The sequence below is a fragment of the Topomyia yanbarensis genome, chromosome 2 (genome assembly GCF_030247195.1).
Source record: "Topomyia yanbarensis strain Yona2022 chromosome 2, ASM3024719v1, whole genome shotgun sequence".
Taxonomy (NCBI): domain Eukaryota; kingdom Metazoa; phylum Arthropoda; class Insecta; order Diptera; family Culicidae; genus Topomyia; species Topomyia yanbarensis.
The window spans coordinates 172,998,964-173,019,594 of NC_080671.1; the positions used below are offsets into that span (position 1 = coordinate 172,998,964).

The window sequence follows — 20,631 nt, forward strand, 5'->3', positions numbered from 1 at the left end:
TCTGTGATCAAAAATTGTGAAAAAAAATCTGTGACATTACAGAAAAATCTGTGAATATGGTAACCCTGATCATATGTCGTCTGTAAGGGAAAAAATCGTTAATCCGGTATATCTTCACCATATATTCAGCACTGTGAATTGAAACATATGACAGAAGTCGTAAAAGACTTCGCAAAATCGGTGTTTATACATGTTGTGATATATTAAACCGTACCTAACTTTTGGAAGTTTGTCGGATTTAGACACAGTTTAAAGTGAAATACGATTGAATGTGAACGAAAATACGATTTTGGTGAATTTGAATGTTTGTAGCTATATATGGATGTAAGTTGTTAGTGCCCTACGACCATTTCCGATCGAACAACATCAATGTAATTCTGATCGAACTGTCGTAATGAAATCACGTTTCTTCTAATAATCGGTATCAAATCTACTTCTACAGACTGAAATTGACTAACTAAACAATTTTGATTTTTTGTAGACAAATTTACGAGTCTTTTTTCTATATTGATATACGATTTGTAGTTTGCTGGGGTGCCTGCTGGCTGAATCCTTTGTAGGCGAATACCAATGCAGGACCAAATTCAAATTCTGGATATATTTCGGGAATACAACTTCTTGACTTATCATCTGTTAGTGGATTTTAAAACGGTATACGGTTTAACGAGCCACACTTCATAGTAAAATTATGTGAAAAAAAAGTCCGGAAAGATACTCAGAAAACAAATTTGTCGAGACGTTTACGATTTAACATGTTTCATAAATTTTCTTCAGCTTTGGTTGTACTCTGTACAAAATTTTATTGGTAAAAACATGTACCAGCCATCCTTGATCTAATGTCGACTACTTTTTACCCAACTGCATACTGTTCTCCGGCTAAATCCCAAACATTTCATCCACGTTGTTTACCATCTCTCGCATCAGTTGAGCGAGAGACTGCGCACGCGGTAATGTAGCGAGAGTATTTGAGCATAGACAATAAGAGAGAATCTATGCTCATTACCCGGGGAAGATCACGATCGCGCTCAACGATGCATTTTGTCTCCTCCAGTTCTTGCTGTGTGCATTCTGTTCGGTCTGCGATCGAGCATTTTCTTCCGATACGCTGCTTCCCACGACTGTGGCGGCGACGATACACGGGAGGAAAGCAGAAGATCAATCAGCGCAAATTTTTCTTCTCGAGGTTAGTCTTCGGCGGGATCTTGTACTGTGCGGACGTGTTTGTGCGTAGTTCGTTGCGTGTTGGACGATGACCGAATCCTGGCAGTAATTGCGGTTTGCGGTTCATGTTGGATTATTTTGCCGCTGTTTTGTTTATTTTTTTTCGCTTCTACGAAATGTGGTTTGGTAGTCCTTTTTGGATATATGCTGCCTTGAGTCAGCTCATGTGATGCTCGTGACGGTCAGAGAATTGTTTACGGCATACACCTTCATGTAATGGTAAATTACTTAGCGCGGTGTACTATTTAAATAGACTGTGCGTCTCAGCGCACACTTTAACGGAAGGTTCAGACGGTTTGTCTTTTGTCGTGATCTGCCTCTGAGTGGACCGAAATACATGATACGGTGTTAATATGTCAACGGCTTTTTTGTATCGCCGCCGCGAGTGACAGCATTGCTTTCGCATTTAACCAGTACAGCAGTGCCAATCAGTGAGTTGCGTTCAGATTGAATGAAAATAAAAATAAATGGTGTTCTTAACCGCAGATTGGATCATTTTGGTGCAGTGATTGCGCCTGAAATAAGTGGCGGTAAATTTAAATGTCTGAAAGGTGCTGTGCGGAAAATGGTCTTTCGGGTACTTGCCCTTCTTGCGGTTGGAAACGGCAGTGAAAGTCTGTGTGAAATATTCATCTCAATATACGAGGCGTCCTGAATGCAGGAGAAAACCTATGAAAAAAATATTTTGTTTTATAAATAAAGTTCATTGTGAGTAATTAAGGGCAGATAAACTGCGAAAAAAATCTAAAGTGAGGGAAAGCCTTGATATACAGCGTGATTGACGCATTGGAAATGCACTTTTATTCTTTCGATTGAGATTGTGCCCAGTTGGACCTTAAGTGTTGGTTGCTGAGTGTCAGCTCAGAGTGCGCTTTTGAATACCGCAATAAGACGACAGGGATTGTGTCGTAGACCTTGTCCTGCATCGGTTGGACATTTTTTATTGTATCTTGGTGGTATTTCGATCGGTAAGTGTAATTATTTTAGTTGCTCTCTTATCATTGAACTTCTTTGCGCTGATTATTTCTTGCTCACCTGTTGTAAGGGGTATTCAAAAATGTCCGCGAAAAAGTATTGTTAAACAGTACACAGTGGACCTCGTATGCTTGAGCGCACGTCCGAGAGATTTTAGATGTTTGAAAATACACACAACTTTATAATTTATAACTTGAAATTTATGATTTCTTTGATGTCATATAAAGCTTGATTAACCTATATCTGCAAACATTTTAAAAGTTTACAGTTTATAGAGACAATTTAGAGGCATGAAAAAACTTGTTTCCAGATATTTTTTGGTATTCAGGTTTCTTGGACTCTTCGTACAAAAATTGGATGCGAGCGCCAGCTGTTTGGTTTGGTTCGATGCTAGCTCTTGTTCTCAACAGACAACTTTGCCGTGAATTTCAAATCTCGAAGTCGTAACCACAAGGCGCAACTGATTTTTTCTCCGCATCTTAAGTCCACAACTTTCACAACTTTTTTCAAAATACTTTAAAAATTTTGAAACTTGATAGAATTTGAGCACATGATGCAAGGCTAGTTTTTTTGGACTAAAATAATTAAAATACATTATTTTTTCCAAAATGCATGGATTGTTAGTTTTTATTTTTATTCTTTTAATCTTTAGTTTTCATTTTTGGTCAATATTTTTGTTCTTTTAAAGGGTCACAGGTGGAAATCTATGATCACAAAAATCTGATTAAAAATCTAATTTTTATGAAGCACCAAGTTGAAATTGGTACTTTGTGTTTTTAACACAATCAAACTTTCGGTCGTATGGTAGACGAGCCTTTATTCATCTCATTAGTTAGGATGTCACACTAGTTCGGTGATAACTTGGCCAACTGTCACTGGATTGCGCTTAAATAGGTTTCATAGGTTTTCGTTTCTAAGAAGTAATATAATTAAAAATTTGGCCTGGAAAAACTCCTGCTTGAGCGAAGTGAAAAGTCGAGTACAATGCATCCATATTCATCCTATCATTTAAGCTAATGCGATGAACAGAGATAGTGAACACTGCTCTAACTAATGTGTTCCAATGGGTGGGATGAATAGAGGTGCTAAGATGAATTATTAGGGAGCTGTTACCCTAAATAGGTTTTTTCACTATCTATGTGAGGTAGAGTCTTCTCAAATTTATATCCAACAGTATTCTTCACCCAAAAATCCACTGGTTGTTCCTAGGTTGGAATACATGGGGTGAGTGTTCGAGTTGGTCCCGTGGCCTCACTATTTGTCCAGAAAATGTTTTAGTAGTTAGATATTTGCATTTCTATTCTAGGATGCTTCATGATTTCTTGGTTAATATTTTAGGTGTGATCAACACTGTGTTAAGTTTATGCGTTTCTTTAAAATAGCACTTTTCATAGTAAAACTATATTTAGAAACAAAGGAAATGTCAAGTTTCGAAGGTCGTGTGCGTTAGCCTAACTGAGCCGTGGGTTTGTTTATATGTAAAAGAATGTATAAATTAGTCCTTTGGATCAAGAGCAAGTCGTTTTCTATTGCTTTTTTATATTTAATTTTGTATTTAATTATATTTCTTAGTTGACATTATATTTCTAATTCAATTATTTGGGTGTTCAACCACAAGTAGTGACGTTATATCCCTATTACTTACATGATTCAGTTAATTATTATTAAAATATAATGTGTTTTCGCTGTTACGTGATTTTTGCAGTAGAAAGTTTCAAGCCTACTTGTCATGTGAATAAAGGAGGGAAACAAATCTTAAAAACTAACTTATAAACTGTAAAGAAAGCTAATCGTTGCAATTGGTGATTGCAACGATTTTTGTCAGAAATTGCTTATAATACGGTTCGTCATAATTTCTAATATTTCTATGTTTGCGAGTTTGTGTAATCCGTTTGTGCTAAACCAGGGTAGACGCTTCAAAATCATTTTCAGAATTTTGTTCTGAATTCTTGATAGCCTGTTCTTAAGGGGGCGTCTTGTGTAAAGTATTCAAGCAAAAAAAAAAATGTGTTACGATTTTGAAGGCAAGACAACAATGCTCGACAACCATATGATTATGGCGTATAAGCCAACTGTCAATATTCATTTTAAGTGCAAACCGTTACTTGCCGATCGCAGATGTTGGTAGAAAACAAAAGAGAAAAGCTTTCTCTTTCAATAACTGCTGTGAACTGTGTTCCGTCATTAACGGTTTATTAAGAATTTCCTTCCAAAGAGAATTTTGGCACTTGGCTTTTAGGCCGTAATCATATGTTTGTCGAGAATGGATGGATAGTATAAGATCCAGCTTACTATCATTATGGCGAATATTTTCAGTCACGCAGAGCCACACATACGAGCGTTCAAAAAGTAATCGTCCAACCAATTACACGCCGAGGAGCGCCGCGGCGAAAACGATAACTCTTGATAAAACTGTCTAATACAAGAAATTCAATAAGATTTGTAAAAGCTTTGTAGTTACTCGTAAATAGAGAAAGTTTGAGTTTCGGAAAATGGCCTCATGAAAACCGAAAAATCTCATATTGTTCTGTAAAATTTGCTCACTTTTCTTCAAAATAATAGGGAGAAAACAAAAAATTATTCAGTTTTCTGTGGTTCATCGACAGGCTACACATATTATGCGTTCTCATAAAAAATCAAATCAATTCATTGATTAGTTTTTGAGTTATCGTGTTCGCCAACTTGATAAACGCGGAGAACAACGGTATTGAAGGGTGTTCCACATCAAATTGCAGTGCTTTACAAAATGACCTATTGGGTATTTGCTCTTGAAAATTTGGGTAGAGGTAGTTCAGTATTTTTATCACTGTCAGTTTTTCGAAAATTGTTACCGATAGATTGAAATCTACTTGTGTTATAGAAATGCATGGCTATATAAAACAAAAGAAGTTCAGCGAGGCCACCAAGATTGCGGGAGACTATTCTAGAGATTCAATACTAACAATCAAGCGGATAAAAAAGAAGTCGATTTTTTTGTAAAAATATTATATTGGATTGGAGTTGTGCTTGACCCTTGAGGGACGCCTTTTCTTTTATCATGTTAGTTACTCTAACCAGTTGATGAGTAGTTGAATGTCCAATACGAAGTCCAAATTGCTCAAGAAGAAAAATTGAATTTTCATTGCCATCATAAGAATTATTTTTTCAAATAATTTATTAATAGAAGAGAGCAAATTAAATGCTCGTTGACTAAATTCTTCTGCTGGATTTCAATCTTGTTTCAGAGTAGGAATAAATTTGGCATTGTCTATCTTTTACGAAAGTATGCTAATTCAAAACATTTGTTGAATATTTTGACTAAGTATTTTATGGTCATTTCGAGAAGGTTTTTAAGAAGAATGTTGAAATTTCCATCATAACCTGAAACTTTCATACTTTTTAACTTTTTCATGATGGATTCGATCTCATCATAGTTCATTTCAACAATTTCGTCCAGAGACAATTCTGGATTTGAAATATTTTCATATTTTGTAAGAGTTCGTTTTCAATAGGACTCTGAGATTAAAGTTATCGACGCCCTCAAACTGCTGATCAAGTTTATGAGCTTTTTTCTTGTTTTTAAGAATTATGTGGTCACTTTCTCTTAAAGTTGGAATTGGTTTTTGAGGTTGTAAGTAGCGGGTTGCCTTGGTTGGTTCTTGTTTTCCCGGCGGACCCTTCTTGTCAGGGCGGCCTAGATACTTCTAGCGGAATTTCGGATTTTCGTATGTAAACAATTCAAAAAGGGAAAAACAAATAAACTAAAATTTACTGTGTTTATTTACTCCGATCTCCTCTGTTCTGCACACTTCGATGATGCTGCTGGTGGCGGGAATGAGTTGCAATTTCTTACCGTCTACGACCGGCCGGGGTTCCCAACGGCCACGTTCTCCCTGCTGCAAATGCTGGTTGTAGTTGGCTGCTACGGTAGCGGTTCTTTGCACTTAGCCAGGGAGGTGAGCTTGGCTCTTTTGTAGGAACCTCCCTAGCGACGGGGGCGAACTATTGCCGGATCGTCTATTCGCCGTAAACAATCTGGAAGTCACCGCAGTGAACCTTCCAGGGTGAACCTTTGTCCACGCTGCTTTGTTCTCCTTGTCAATTAACTGTGGAGTAGAGCTTGGCTCGTTTGACTGATCCTCCACGGTGAGAACGGTCGGTGTCGGTCGCTCCTTATCGTTTAGCCGGGGAAGCGAGAGCGCTCCTTTGCGGTTAGCTTTCCCTCTATGGCGAGCCAATACTACACACACGAGTGCCCGTGCCACGAGCCAGCACTTTTCGACAGGGATTTTATCTGTCACACGCGCGCACTTCACCTGACTGCTTAAACGTGTCGGGAAACTGTCCCCAAGAAAAGTCTCTTTACGGACGTCTGTCACCGTGGTTTGCCACTTTCTAAAAGTTTAGAATGGCCGTCTTTTACATTCCACCAAAACAAGCCCAGACCGCATTACCACATAACTGTCATCGTCGATAAGTCGCATAACCAGCGCACACTTATTTTTGCAAGAGGACAGCGTAGACCTACCTAAGCCAACGACGCTATCAGACGCTAGATTAGGGACCATTAATAAATTACGTAACGCTTTTAGGTGGGGAGGGGGTATAACAAGTTGTGACATGTTGTGACATAGGGAGAGGGGGAGTTAGCTAGATCGTTACGTAACATGTTTTCACCGAAGAAAAAAAAAATTCTGGGAATTTGTTACGTAATAGGGGAGGAGGGGATGGAGAAATTTGTGTCAATTTGTTACAAGGGGGAGTCAATTTTAGGCAATTTTTGCGTTACGTAATTTATGAATGGTCCCTTAGTCCTGTCACTAAGTTAGTGTCGGATTCTGATGAGGCGAAGGCGACACGTAAATTCCACTCATGTCTGCCGTGGAGCTCGTCGACGTGGAAATGGTTTGACGTGTACCCTCGTGGCTGTGGCTTTTCCAGAATTTTTTCTTAAATAATAAATGTATATACCGTGGTGCGAGGCTTATTTGCGAACTTTTTATCAATTTTTCTATTTTGATGAATTATAACTCCTTTAATAATTGATGGATGGATTTGTATCATATCAGCACAGATTTATCGCCATCTTGTATGTATTATTCATGCCAAGTATGAGCAGAATTGGTTCACAGATAGAAAAGTTGTTCATATAGCGTTTTAAATATTTTATATGAACTAGCTTTGCACACTTCTTGAATTCGATATAAAATAAAAATTAATTAATTTTATTTACTTTTTTGAAATATCATTAATTTATACTGATATCAGAGATTTTTAAACAATAAAATATCATCTATTTATCACATTTCTAAAATGAGATTTTCATTTTAATTTAACATTTATAACATCGCTTGTCAAAAAAAATTTGGGTGGGTTGATACTGCATATTGTATTTCGGAAAGAAAATAGGAAAATCCTGAAAAATGGCGTTTGCCGTTTATCTCTAGTATGTAATAATTGGTTTTTAAGAGCATTAAAAGATTTGTTGAATTATCAATTATAATAATAGTCACACGGTGGGATTGAAAATTTCACAAAATACAAATGTGAAATAATGGGCTATATATGACATATATTTGAGTGCTAAATTGATGGCGTAATTAGAACACAAAGCCACGTTCTCAAGTTATGCGCTTTTTAATTCAAGAATTCTGAAATAAAGGTTCCAAATCAGTTTTTTCATGACCGAGATCAAATTTTTTCGCAACCACCATCTTTGGAGGTTCAATGTCTTCGAAGAAATTGTATAATATAATACAGAGCATCCCTTGAAAACAATAATTTTGGTGATTATTCCTCCTGGAAATAATTATGGAGAATAAACTCAAAACATTATTTAGAGGCTTGGTATCCTCGTTAAAGTTGTTGATAATGATATTAGAAACAACTTTTTTAAAGACACAAATACCTCCAATTCTCATAAAAACTGATCCTAACGCATTAGAAACAAACGAAAAACGCCATTTTTTCATAGTATAAACATAGTATGTCGTCTAAGTATACTCAAAATTTTTTGCTTTGTCAAGCAATCTCATTTTACGAGCCTCTAATTATTTTTATCGGCCCTTGAAGTGTTTTGTTTGTTTTTAACAGTGTTAAGAAAAATGACAAAAGGCATACGCAACATGGTTAAAAGACATAGCTCTACAAATGTCAAAAGTATAATAAATCTAATAAAAGTGAGTCTGTTAGAAAATATTAAAAAACTAAAGTGTGCAAAGTAGCCCTACATATCCAAAGTAGCCCCGCACGACGGTACATATTTATATAAATAAACCGTAACATTACACAAGAGCTTCACTTTTGCCTTGCCTTCAAAATCGTAATACAAAATTACTTTCGGTTTGAGCACTTTATATCGGACGCTCTCTTTAGGTTGGTTCATATGGCGCTAGATTAGTTCAAATCAAGTATCGGAATAGCCAGAGATGCATACGACTTGTTTATGACGCTAGACGAATTGAAGTAGGGCGATGTACTCTTTTATTTATTCATCAACATAGCTCTCGATGGTGCGAAGTTCTGATGTGCCAAAGGAACGGAACCATCACCACAAAATATCACATGCTTCTTGGCATCGCTGATGGCATCAACATCGTTGGCGTTGATCGAAGACCAGTGGAAGAGGTATTTGTGACATTTAAAAGGAAGGCTGCGAGAACTCTGACAAACCAAAATACATGCTGGCTGGTAGTGAGCGAAGTAGTTCGAACAGTTTTGGTTCCGAGTGGTAAATAGGTGATATACAGTACGAGGGTGTCAGCGAATTCATACAGCTTGAAGCGCTAGTGAGCTGTGAGAACGATGTTAGACGCGAGATAAAAGCGAGTGTTGCGACTGCGAATAGAACCTTCTATGGCTTGCGTAGTCAGCTAAATTCTCGTGGCCTACAGATGCGCATAACTTGTCCTAAACAAATCGCTGAGACTTGCCGTTGCTCGGTATGTTTATGAGGCATGAGTGTTGAAGGAAACAGACTTTCGAGTTCTCAGCGTGCTTAAGTTAAGTATTCCGCGTTCCATTCTCTGTGACACAAAAAATACAGAATGACGTAGATGTATGAATAAAGTTATACATGCATACACACATAATGACTTCGGTAGTAAGAACAATATAATGAATCATTCGTAGTTCTATGGAAACGTTTTTGCTTTTATTACGATTTTGTCATAAAAACCAAAAACGAGTTTCGTAGGCTCACTACGAATCTGTTTCATTATTCAAACGACTTGTTTGATGAAATATACGAAAGTCTTTCTGATGTTTACGAGCAATTTACGTAATAAAACGATTTTTTTTCGAAGAATCCCGAAAATATTTATGCATAAAAAAATTATACCGTCGTACGAATTTATTTGTAATTGGGTATGAATAGACCCATCCGCGGGTCCGTTTTCGTGCATTGTGAATAGTTGGTTTCGTTCATTTCACGAACTAAAATAAAAATAAAAAAATCTTTTCTATTACGAAAAGTAATTTCGTTTTCGAAGATAAATTTCCTGCAATGTGTACTAAATATTTAAAATGACGAAAATTTTCGTTTTTCAAGTCGCCATATTTTAGGTCGTGAAATGAACGAAACCAATTATTTACAATGCACGAAAACGCAGGAAACGACGTATGAAGTGTACAATCATTTTCAGTCTGTATTGATTGTTTCCATGAATAACTATCACCACAGAGAACAGACGTCCATCTTCAGCATTCAACTTGTGTAAAATCTCTAACGGTTTCGAAGGTAGTTTGGATACTAAACCAGGTGCGCTACTGTCGTCATGTTTTTTTGTGGCTGAGTGCGACAGAATTGACAGCGGTTATTCATCTACCCAGTCAAACTAGTCCGGAACCGATTCGGACTTCCAGCATGAATTCCAGCTCAAATGCAATCAACCGATAGAGTCGGAATCGGTTGTTTTTCTTGAGCTAGATTCCATGCTGAATCCATCCAGGATTTCGAACCGGTTCCGGAATCGATTTGACGGATAGTTGGGATAGGTTGGTGTGGCGGCGCTAGTGTTTTTAGTATATTAATTCAAATATTTACACACGTTTTTTAAATATTTTTGTTCGATCATGGATGTCTGTTCTCTGTGCTATCACAGTCTAAATATAATATTTTAACTGGAAAACTGTATTTTGATACTGTACGAGATTGTACTGCTTACCGTTATTTGATTTTCATTTTTTTTTAATTTGCGTGAAACAAAAAGCTATTTAAAAAAATAAAATTATCGAAAACTTTCTTTTTAACTCATCTTGTACAGAACTTTTCGTAAAATCAAAAATGTATGTGCTATACAAATATAAGTTTACTGTATCGATTTTGTTGGCTATTTTCGGCAAATTTGAGACTAAGAGAAACGAAAGCAATGAAATTGAAAGACGGATAGGTATTCTAGAGCGAATCAGTTATAAACTTAGAACGGAAAACTAGAACTAGGCAGGCTCATATGGGCATGATCGAAAGGAAATGTGAAGAATTCTTTGCCTTATGCAGAGTAGGAGTTGGGCGTTGCACCCAAGTCTACCGCATGGTCTATGGTAGAACATAACTTATCATCATGTTTTACCGCCGACGCCGGCACACTCCTCAATCTACTGGCATAATGTGACAACTCCTAAATATTTAATCTCTGTTGAGTTAGTTCGACTTTCTACGCTATTAGCAGTGCTGACTGCTGATTACCTACTGTACAATCGAGCTAAAATGCATGGTTATTGATATTTATTTACAACACCCATACTTTCTCGGTTTAATTTGCAACAAACAAAAAGCACAACGCAGGAATAACCGAAAGACCGATCCGTCCGGTTGAAGTGTTGCGGTCCAGTATCAATTGAGCGATTGGGGGACGAAATGAGCTGGAAAGAATAATGATAATGACCTCAGAGTGCAGTTCATTCGTGCAATCTTTAGCTTCGAATCGCTCTTGATAACACCATATGTAGGTGGTTTGTATTTTGAATGTTGTTCGTTGCAATTGCTGTAATTGCATATGTATGTACCGTAAAAAAACGTCGGCTATCGGATATCCCTTTTTGGCGGTGTACGTTTTTCGCTTCTCGTGGGTTCCCTTTTTGTTTCTATGTGCTAGAATTTTATTGCAGGGGCGTATTTCCCTTTACACTTCATGCTCACAGGTAGAACAATGCAGCGGAAATTCTGAGGATTCTGTTATGTGTCGGGCCTTTGTATGAGTTTATGATTGTTGAGAATGTGGCAGGAATCCCGACCAGCAGTGGACGACTGAAGTATGTAGTCTGGATTTGTCGTATAGGCTTTCTCTCATAAGTTATTATTGTTGCTATTGCCGTAGACCAGAGTTAATTTGTTCAGCTTTTTGGCATACTCTTAACAGTGGTCCATTTGGACTATTTTTTGCAAAAAGTTTGTCCGATCATTATTAAAATTATCACTTCGATGCCATCGAACGGCTAGAATACAGACACGAAGAATAAGATTAGAGATTCTACGACACTACAAAAAGATAACAAAGCAAGGACAGATGTTTGCAGCATTTTGCTACATTTCTTCGGTTTATAATTTACATAATATATGTATATCCCTATAAACTATATATTAAAATGTGCTCGACGAGGCGCGTTATCATAAATTTAGCAATTTAAATCGAACTGGTCTGTTCTGTGAATATTTGCATTGCGAAGAACAACACTCTACAGCTACCAGCTACATAAATATAGCAGCCATCAATGTAGGCCTCGTGTTGTCATTATCATCTTGACGGTCACTAATATTTTTACCTTTTGAAGGATTCTTTTGACACCACTACTGAAAAGGCGATCAACCACAACAACTGAAACAACAGAATACAAACAGGTGTCGGGATGAATTTTATGGTAATATTTAGCTAAAATTGATAAATTAAACAGCTGACTGGTCTTTCGAAAAACAGGTTTGCTGCGACATGGACGATGCTGGCAGACTTTTGCTCGGCTGCCCGGTAGAAGCTCTCACACCACTAATTTCGATTGCATGGGTAATTAAACAGAATTATGGACTTGCCGTTGTTTTTGTTGTTGACGTTGTAGTCATTGAACAATCGCAGTTACATTGTAGAAGCAGGTTTTCACTTCAACTAAGGTGACTAAAGAGCAATCAATTATTGCTATGGCTTTTGCTGTGGATTCCGTGTTTAGACAAAAAAAAACCTTCCCATTTGATACACCGATGTCAATGACCACTCTTTCCGCTACTAGGTGTTGCTTAACCGCTGGAAAATATTTGTATTTATATGCTTTTTTTTTCTTGTGCCTTGTGCTGCTCATCACGAATCCGTCCAGAGCATGTAGTAATTAGCGTATCCAAAAATAGGAGCGCTAGCACCAGTTCAGTCTGTCCACCGTATTATTTATGCTCGGTTGGAAATATTTTCGCAGATGTGCTCATATTTGTCTATTTCTGTCTTCCAGGTCGGCCAATACTCCACTGAGCCTTGTCAGCTGAGACAATATAACGGAATGGCCAACGTGGTCTTCGAGCAACGTCGAGCGGGCACTATATGCTAATTCTTCCATAATCGTCGGACGCCGCGAAACATACACCCACTAAGGTCGACCTTACTGGTGATAAAAGCTGGCTTCTCGCTTTTCCGGAGGCCAAAGTTCCTTTGCAGAAATAAGAAACCAATGTACGGGAAGATTGTAGGCCGGTCGACGGAAAAAGGCAACGTTTGCATAAATCATGATAAAGTGAAAACAAAAGAATACCATTTCGAAGAGTGCGGAAAAGAATCAATGTTTATCAGGGTGAAGTTGAATGATTAGTTATCGTGTGTAGTGGATGTTTGCTCGCGTAAACCAGCAAGATAAAACATAAGGAATACAAAGCTGGTGAATTTTACAAAACGAAAATGTGGTCAATTAGTGACCTAGTGGTAGCCTTTTTGGGCGCGTGCTGTCTACTGGCAGCCGCGGCCAGCGGAAAATTGGGTCGGGACGATGTGGACATCGAAGAGTTGCGGCGTTACGACGATTTGGATCTGGATGGGTATCAACGGGATGAAAGCTTCTATATTCCGGAAGAACCGGATGTGACCCCAATTGCACAGCCTTCCCGGAACCGGAACGGACGAATGCGAATCGGACAGCTACGGCGGGGTGGACATAGGACGCGACACTTCAAGCATGGTAGGTTTTTCTTGTTTGTCAATGATAGTTAAATTTGAAATGTTTGTTTTGAGGTGGCGGGTTATTTGTTCCATATAGCATACAGAGCACAAATTTGTGGTTGGTGCATTTGCATAAATGCTGGGTTTGTCTGAGTATGGGAAAGAGAGATGCGTGAATCTTAAATTTGTAGCTGCTAATTGGTACTCGTGAGCGTGCTAATAGAATGACAAATCAACGAGAAATTATTGCTTCAAGAGACATATTGTTGATAATATACGAACTGCTGTAAATGTTCACAGGGTATTGTCAACAATATGTCTCTTGAAACAATAATTTAAGGTTGATTTGTCATTCAACCTAATCACTATTTGATTTTTGAATGATGCATTTGAAATATAAATGTTACAATTTAGTTATATGCCCGGATGAAGTTCCTTTAGCGATCACACTATTACACAATTAGTAAACGCCCACGCTAACCCAGACAGATATGCACTCCTGGACTCGAACGCTAAAAACCACATCTTCCACGCATACACCACTCAGGACTGAACATTAGATTCATACATACAAAGCAACAAGTAATAATTACAGGTATTCGTCTGGCAACCGGGGGAAGTACATCTCAAACGCAGAACTTATCATTTCAATGATGGCCTTGGATCTGCGTTGCCTGTGTTCAAGGCACCATAGCTTTGTCCGTCAGGTCAAGGATGTATGAAACCTGCTAGCCACCACCCTCGGCCCTAGCTGTCCATAAAGGGATAAAAAAAAAAAAATTAGTTATATGCCCGGATGAAGTTGCTTTTGTTATATTTTTTTCAAATAGATTGCAGCGAATAATAAAACTTGGAGCGACAGCTTGAAGATTATGTAGTTTGTTATAGAAGGTTCCTTGTTGGAGGGCCAAGCCGGTGCTGGTGTCTATTGTCGTGCAATGAGATTCGCTTGGTAGGTACTGTACAGTATTCTAAGCAGAATTCTTCGCGATTCTGTGTGGCGTACAATCGGCACTTCAACAGAGAATTTGCGGTAAAAGAATCTATTTTTGCTCTGAAAGGTAGATAGCATTTCAAATGCTATCTACCTGGGCATTCCGGTATTACTGAAAATGATTGAACAAAGACTTTTCGGCCTGATGTTAGTCCGAAAATGTCAAAGAATTTGCTGCATTTTTCCATGCACAATTGCAGTATTCTAGTCAGGGCACTGACTTGACATTGCAAACTCAGTTATCATATGGCTACTATTCAGCGTGCTGAGTATTATTCGTGTGATCATTGTGAATTCGATAACATAATTTCATATCGTTTGATATGTAATTGCTCAGCAGTAACGCAATTACATATCCGAATTTTTGATTCTCTGTAGATAGATGAACCTATGTACAGAGAGCTGAAGTTCAAGGATATGCTATTGTTCCTAACCCAGTATGGTAAAGAGTTATAGTTTAAGCCATATTTGAACGACAATATCTCTTCGGGTCTGTTGTCGTTCTGTTATCTCAATATCCCTTCGGGGGGTTGATATTTCCGCTTACTGTTTGAATAAAAACTCTTAATCCCTCCAGGGGTTGGAAATTTTGTTTTTTTGGGAAACGTGCCATTTGAGCCAGGCGCTACTGATTCCTTATTCCTGGTGAGAAAGTTGTGCCTTTTATTTGATACTAAGTTTGAGAAAATCGGTTCCACTATTTCCGAGTAACCGTTGTGCATTTGTTGGTCACATACAGACACACACAGACATTAGCCGAACTCGACGAACTGAGTCGAATGGTATAAGAGACTCAGCCCTTCGGGCCTCGGTTAATCAGTTGATTTTTAGTACGAGTATGCATTGAAAACTTTCTAATATGTACTTGATATCACTTCCGAAATTCTGTTATAATTTTAGGCGAAAGCATCCTTCTGAATCTGAGTTAATCCTACTCAAATTTCAAATGGAATGCTACTCAGCATTTTGGTAAAATCTTGCCCGAAATTCTGAGAAACAATTCCTTGTCGTAATAAAAAAGTTGTTGGTAAGATATCAAAATAATGTCTAACTCTACTCAAAATACTTTTCTGAAGACGTCAGTAATTCAGGGGTCATAGCCATTAGCCAGAATGCAACAGGTTTTGTTCATCGAAAGAAGTACTTTGCTCCGCTGTGTGGCGGTGCATTGATCGATGGTTTGGATAATCATAATCATTTCCAAGTCGAACTCAGGAATCACGCACGGTATATCTTGGGACTTCACCCACGATTATATTAACCGAGCTAGTGGTACGTCGTTGATTGGCATTAGGCGCCATGTTATTAAGTCACGAATGATCCTACTTATTAACTAAAGGTTTTTTTTCTAGAAGGCTTATTCTGCAAACTATAACTGATGACTATACTATCTGATCTTATTCAAAATAAAATCATAATAAAAATAACTTGAAAACATCTCTAGAAAAAGAAAAGAAATGACTTCCAATCTTTCATTCCCCTCAAAGATCTCTGGAAAATTACTTGAGAGCATTTTTCAACAGCTTGCCTTCCAGTAGTCGAAAGTTCTATCCTAGTTCTATGAAAAACCAATCATATTCAAGTTCTGAGAACTTGATAGATATTGTTTACCAAATACTGAACTAATACCAAAATGAACAACTATCAATTTCATTCAGCGCTACCGTGTGCTGTATACGGCTGCGCAAAGCCTAATTGATGGTCCTTTCGGCGAACTCATAACAATACAAATTGCCTGGTGCGAAAGAATGCCCACGGTGGAAAAAGTTATGATCCATCAAAACCTGTGAGCGTGAGCTGTAGACAAACGAGCTACGAGAACAGAAAATAAGATCAATGTTCGAAACGCGGCCATGGGTTCCATGTCTCATACCTAGACAGTTGGAATTTATTTCGGATCGACGCGACGATGTTAATAACAGCACCCCGGGAGTTATTTCGCATTATATGGACCACTAATTGTGTCAGTGTGCGGACAGCTTTTTGTGAATTTGGCACTAGTAATAATGGCTAATGCTGGTGTGTTTTACTTCACATTCATAACGATCACTGTTTTAATGAACTGAGTGATGCAGTTGATTAACTAACATAAAAGCATATGAGCAGGATGGTACTAGATGAGGACCCTAATTTTTGGAAACAGTTTACAGTTTACAGTACAGCTTTATGCAGAATAAAATCATATATAATGAATTTGTGATACTCTATCATTTCAAATGCTGAAACTTCATACCACAATCTTTATTCGTAACAAAGCATGTCTAGTTGTTTATAAATAACTAAGAAATACATAACTCATTTTTAATCGATTTAGTCCAAATATTCCACTTTGTTTTCTAACATTTTTCTAAATTATATGGAGAGTCAAAACATTTTAACCTTCAGGTATTATTCGATTGTAGTACACTCAATTACCCCTTCTTATGATAAACCTATGGATCGGATAATTATCGTCAACGAACTTGTCAACGCCGTTTTACATTCCGTCTGACGTATTTTGGCAATTCAGAGGGATTTCTCTGAAAGAATAATAAAGTTTTATTCATTTGAATTCCCAGTGTATCATTTTACTAATGCCCCGAATACATTGATTCATTTTTATGAAGTCTTTCCCAACGATGTGAGAAAAAACTGCTTGTTTTTGTTTTCCAAAATGGCCACTTATTCAGCTTTTTGTTTGTGGTTGCTTTCCTAAATGCGCACCTCACTTTGACAAGTTGTCCGTCCAGTGTCAATTTTGATAAATCATCAGTCGTATCAATTTTGACAAATCATCAGTCGTATCAATTTTGACAATCTGTCCTTCTTTCACAACGCGGTAGGCGTTAATTTCTGTTCTCAGCTCAAACGTTTAAGGACATTATACATGCGAGCCACAACATAGCTGTCACGCCGTACACACCCCTCTCCCCCTGCCTAACCATGTATCTGACATGAGTAAATATAAAAATACTAACCTTGCTGGTGTGCCACGAAACTGCTACTTAAGAAAGCTAGAACATTTTCCTATACAATAAATCCGAGTTTTTGACGGAATGGCATCTGTAGCTCCTATTTTGTGCGAAAATATCACCCCTTTTCACTTGGGGTTTCTTTTCGAAACACTCTTATTTTTCTTCTTCTCGTTTTCATTGCACTTTTTCAAATGCACTTTATTCACACACCACTGCAAAAACATTCGCGAAAATTTAATCGTTTACTAACAAAACTTCAAATTTTCTGCCAATGTGCAGATGACCAAAGGAAAATGTTCGGAAAATCTCATTTGTGCGTTTGAATTTTCACTTCAGATTTCAGTTTTTCTCAATGTAAACAAGCGAGTCGGTGCCTAGCAATGTGGCTTCCACATACCACCTTAACACCAAATTGAAACGTTGTAAGTTTTCCGTCGAAAATAAAAACCGATTTCGGTACGGATCCGCACAGTCAACATTGGATTTATTCGATTGTAACCCAAATCAACAGCGGCACTAAATCCAAAATGAAGATATACAACATATACTTTTGGAAATTTGGAAGACGCAATCTACAATCGATTTCTTCGGCTAATAGACCAGCTAGCAATCGTCAACTTTCTATACAATTATTTTTATCACTATTTTCATTGTGTCGAAATTCAGGTAAGGTTCAAGGTTCAAGGTGCAAACAGCTGTGAATATGCTTATAAACCTACTGATCAGCATTTAGATACTCAAGGAAAATTGATTTCTCCATAAAACTATCAGAAACAAATTAATAAATTTCAAATTTGACGTTTGAGAGAACCAAAATGAGTAGGAATGTGCGAGCTGTGAAACTTGAGGCTCAAGGGATGGCTTGTCAAAATTAATGTCTACTGATGATTTGTCAAAATTGACACTGGACGGACGACTTGGCAAAGTGGGGTGTGCATTTAGGAACGCAGCCACCAACAAAAAGCTGAATTGGGGCGTTCTCAGTTAAATCTTAATTGTCTTTTAAGTTTTCTTTGTAATTTTATCATACAAAAACATACGCTTGAATAACGTCTTCAAATTCCAATTGCAAAGGTGCATATTAAAAATGGAACTATGTATTCATAATTTGGAATAACGTCGAGAATACACGAGATAACTTAATACTAATTTAGACAAATTCTTGTTTTTGATGATCAAATACGTTTGATCATTTAGCGTGAAGTGATAAAAAAGGTGGAAATTATTCATCCAGGGCCAATATATAAAAATCTAAATTTTTGTATCAATTGAATCATCCCTCGGCCCCTGGGAGCACCAACCCGTTTTGACAAATTGCTAAAACCCTTGATTTTCTGTTGGTTATATCTCCGGTTATATTTTTTCTAAAATTAAGCCACAAGATGTTTTTAGAAGGAAATTGTTCAAGGAGTCTAGAAAAAATGTAGTTTTGAGCGGCAGTGCCGCCAACTATGTTTTTTACATGTATAAATTAAAAATTTATTTTCTAACAATACATATATTTTAGTTTTTAGAATTCTAATTTCATCGTGTTCCTCAGACATTTTGAAATAAAAAACATTTATGATCTCAATATGATTTGAGCCAAACCCGAGAAACACCGTTTTGACGGAAAAATCTCGCATTGTACCATATAAAATTCCTTTTATATCGACAAATATTGAGAAAATCTTCAATTGGTCATAAAAACCGACCCTGATTTGCCTGAGGAAAAACGAAAACGTAGATTTTCGCCATTTCTCGTGTACGTCACGATAAATTATGTGTGAACGCAGTACACTAAAGTTGGATTTTTGTCCATGTGCGCTTGCGATTTTATATGAGAATGGTTATGGTTTTTTGGCTTCAAAACGGTGTTTTTATGTAAAAATGTCTGAGGAACTTTAATTATTTAACTGGAAAAATCGCATAATTCGCAACACTCCTTCTAAAAATAAATATTTTTTTATAATCAAAAGTATATCAAAGGTTTTCTCAAATTGTCAAAACTGGGGGTGTTCCCATGGCCCGAGGGGTGGTTCAATTGTCACAAAAATTTGGATTTTGATGGATTGGTCCTAGATGAACAATTCCTCTAAAATTGGTTCAAATTCGTGAAGGTCGATTACGCGTGCTTTGACCACTTCGCGCGGAATGACCCATGGACTATTTTCGTAATAATCAAATTGTGGATTTTAGGAACATTGAATCCATTATATTTGTAGAAACTGTGCAAACTGGAACAAGCATTTTTTCAGTGACTGCCTTTTCATTGTTTTTACACAACAAAAACTCACACCGGCGACCTATAGAATATTGCACGATAACAGCGAGTTTATACAATGAGTTATAATTTAAACGCGTCTCGATCCCTGATCCCAGTTTCTCATAGTGTGGTAGACTCAAAAATCTTCATGTCAACAAGCTCTCAGAACTGTCAAAAATTGAGGTTAATCAGTTTCATACAATGCTTTATTTTCACAAAGTTTTTTCGCAGCCTACTGCGTGTAAACATCAAAAGTTGACTGGTGGCACCACAGTGCTGCTTGTGGACTCCCGAGTAAACGAAAATCCCATAATTCGTATTGTCCGAATTCACTGTATATTTTGATAATGCTTGAAACGGGTTCAACCCATGAAAACACCATACCTATGGTCAGAAAGATCTCCTATAAAAACCATATTCAGGCGTATTTCTAGAGCTTTTATTCGAAACGACATGTCTACAATTAGTGATTCTCTTATTTTACTTTCTCTTTCGATTTTTACGGCGTCACCATAACACTTGTCACTTATTTTACAGTGCAGATCGAAAAACGGTGGTTCTGACTAGTATATTATGCAATGATTTGGGGTATAAACGTCAAAGCGACCGAATTATTAACAGAAGAGTAAAGTAAACAATGAGAGTCACTCATTGTAGATATGTCTTTTTGAAAAAAACGCTTAAGATTTTTGGTTTTTTGTGGCCATTTTTTGGTGTTTTATGGTCGTGAAATTTAACGCAGACCATATCCATGGTATTTTTATGAGGTTGTATGGTGTTTGAACCCATGAGAATTTCCAGTATACTAACATATTTTCAAAACAGCTGTTTCGAAAGTTAACGATAGTGAAATTTAGAATGTAATTTCTATTTATCAGTATATGCAATATGATGCGATAATTTGTAATATTGTGCACAAGCATAGAAAAGGGAATGAAACGATCGCCGCAGTGTTTATAACTATGTATTGGATAGAATATGTGATCAGATTTTAGGGAAATTGAGAGAATATATTCTTAGTACTCATACGAATAACTTTCGGACAGAAAACTTTCGTGAAATATACGAATTTTTCGAATTATTATTTTTATTACTTTTTATTACGAATTTTTCATAAATATGGAATGAGTTTCG

General features: G+C 37.2%; 1 protein-coding gene across 1 annotated transcript in view; it reads left to right on the forward strand.

The window, feature by feature from the left end:
• Positions 1-1,268: 1,268 nt before the first annotated feature.
• Positions 1,269-20,631, forward strand: part of LOC131682153 (laminin subunit alpha-1) — a 465,292-nt gene continuing 445,929 nt past the window's right edge. Inside the window, exons 1-2 of the mRNA XM_058963402.1 lie at positions 1,269-1,440; positions 12,607-13,323. Coding sequence (XP_058819385.1) covers positions 13,047-13,323 — 277 coding nt within the window. The 5' untranslated portion in view covers positions 1,269-1,440; positions 12,607-13,046. The remainder of the gene's footprint in view (positions 1,441-12,606; positions 13,324-20,631) is intronic.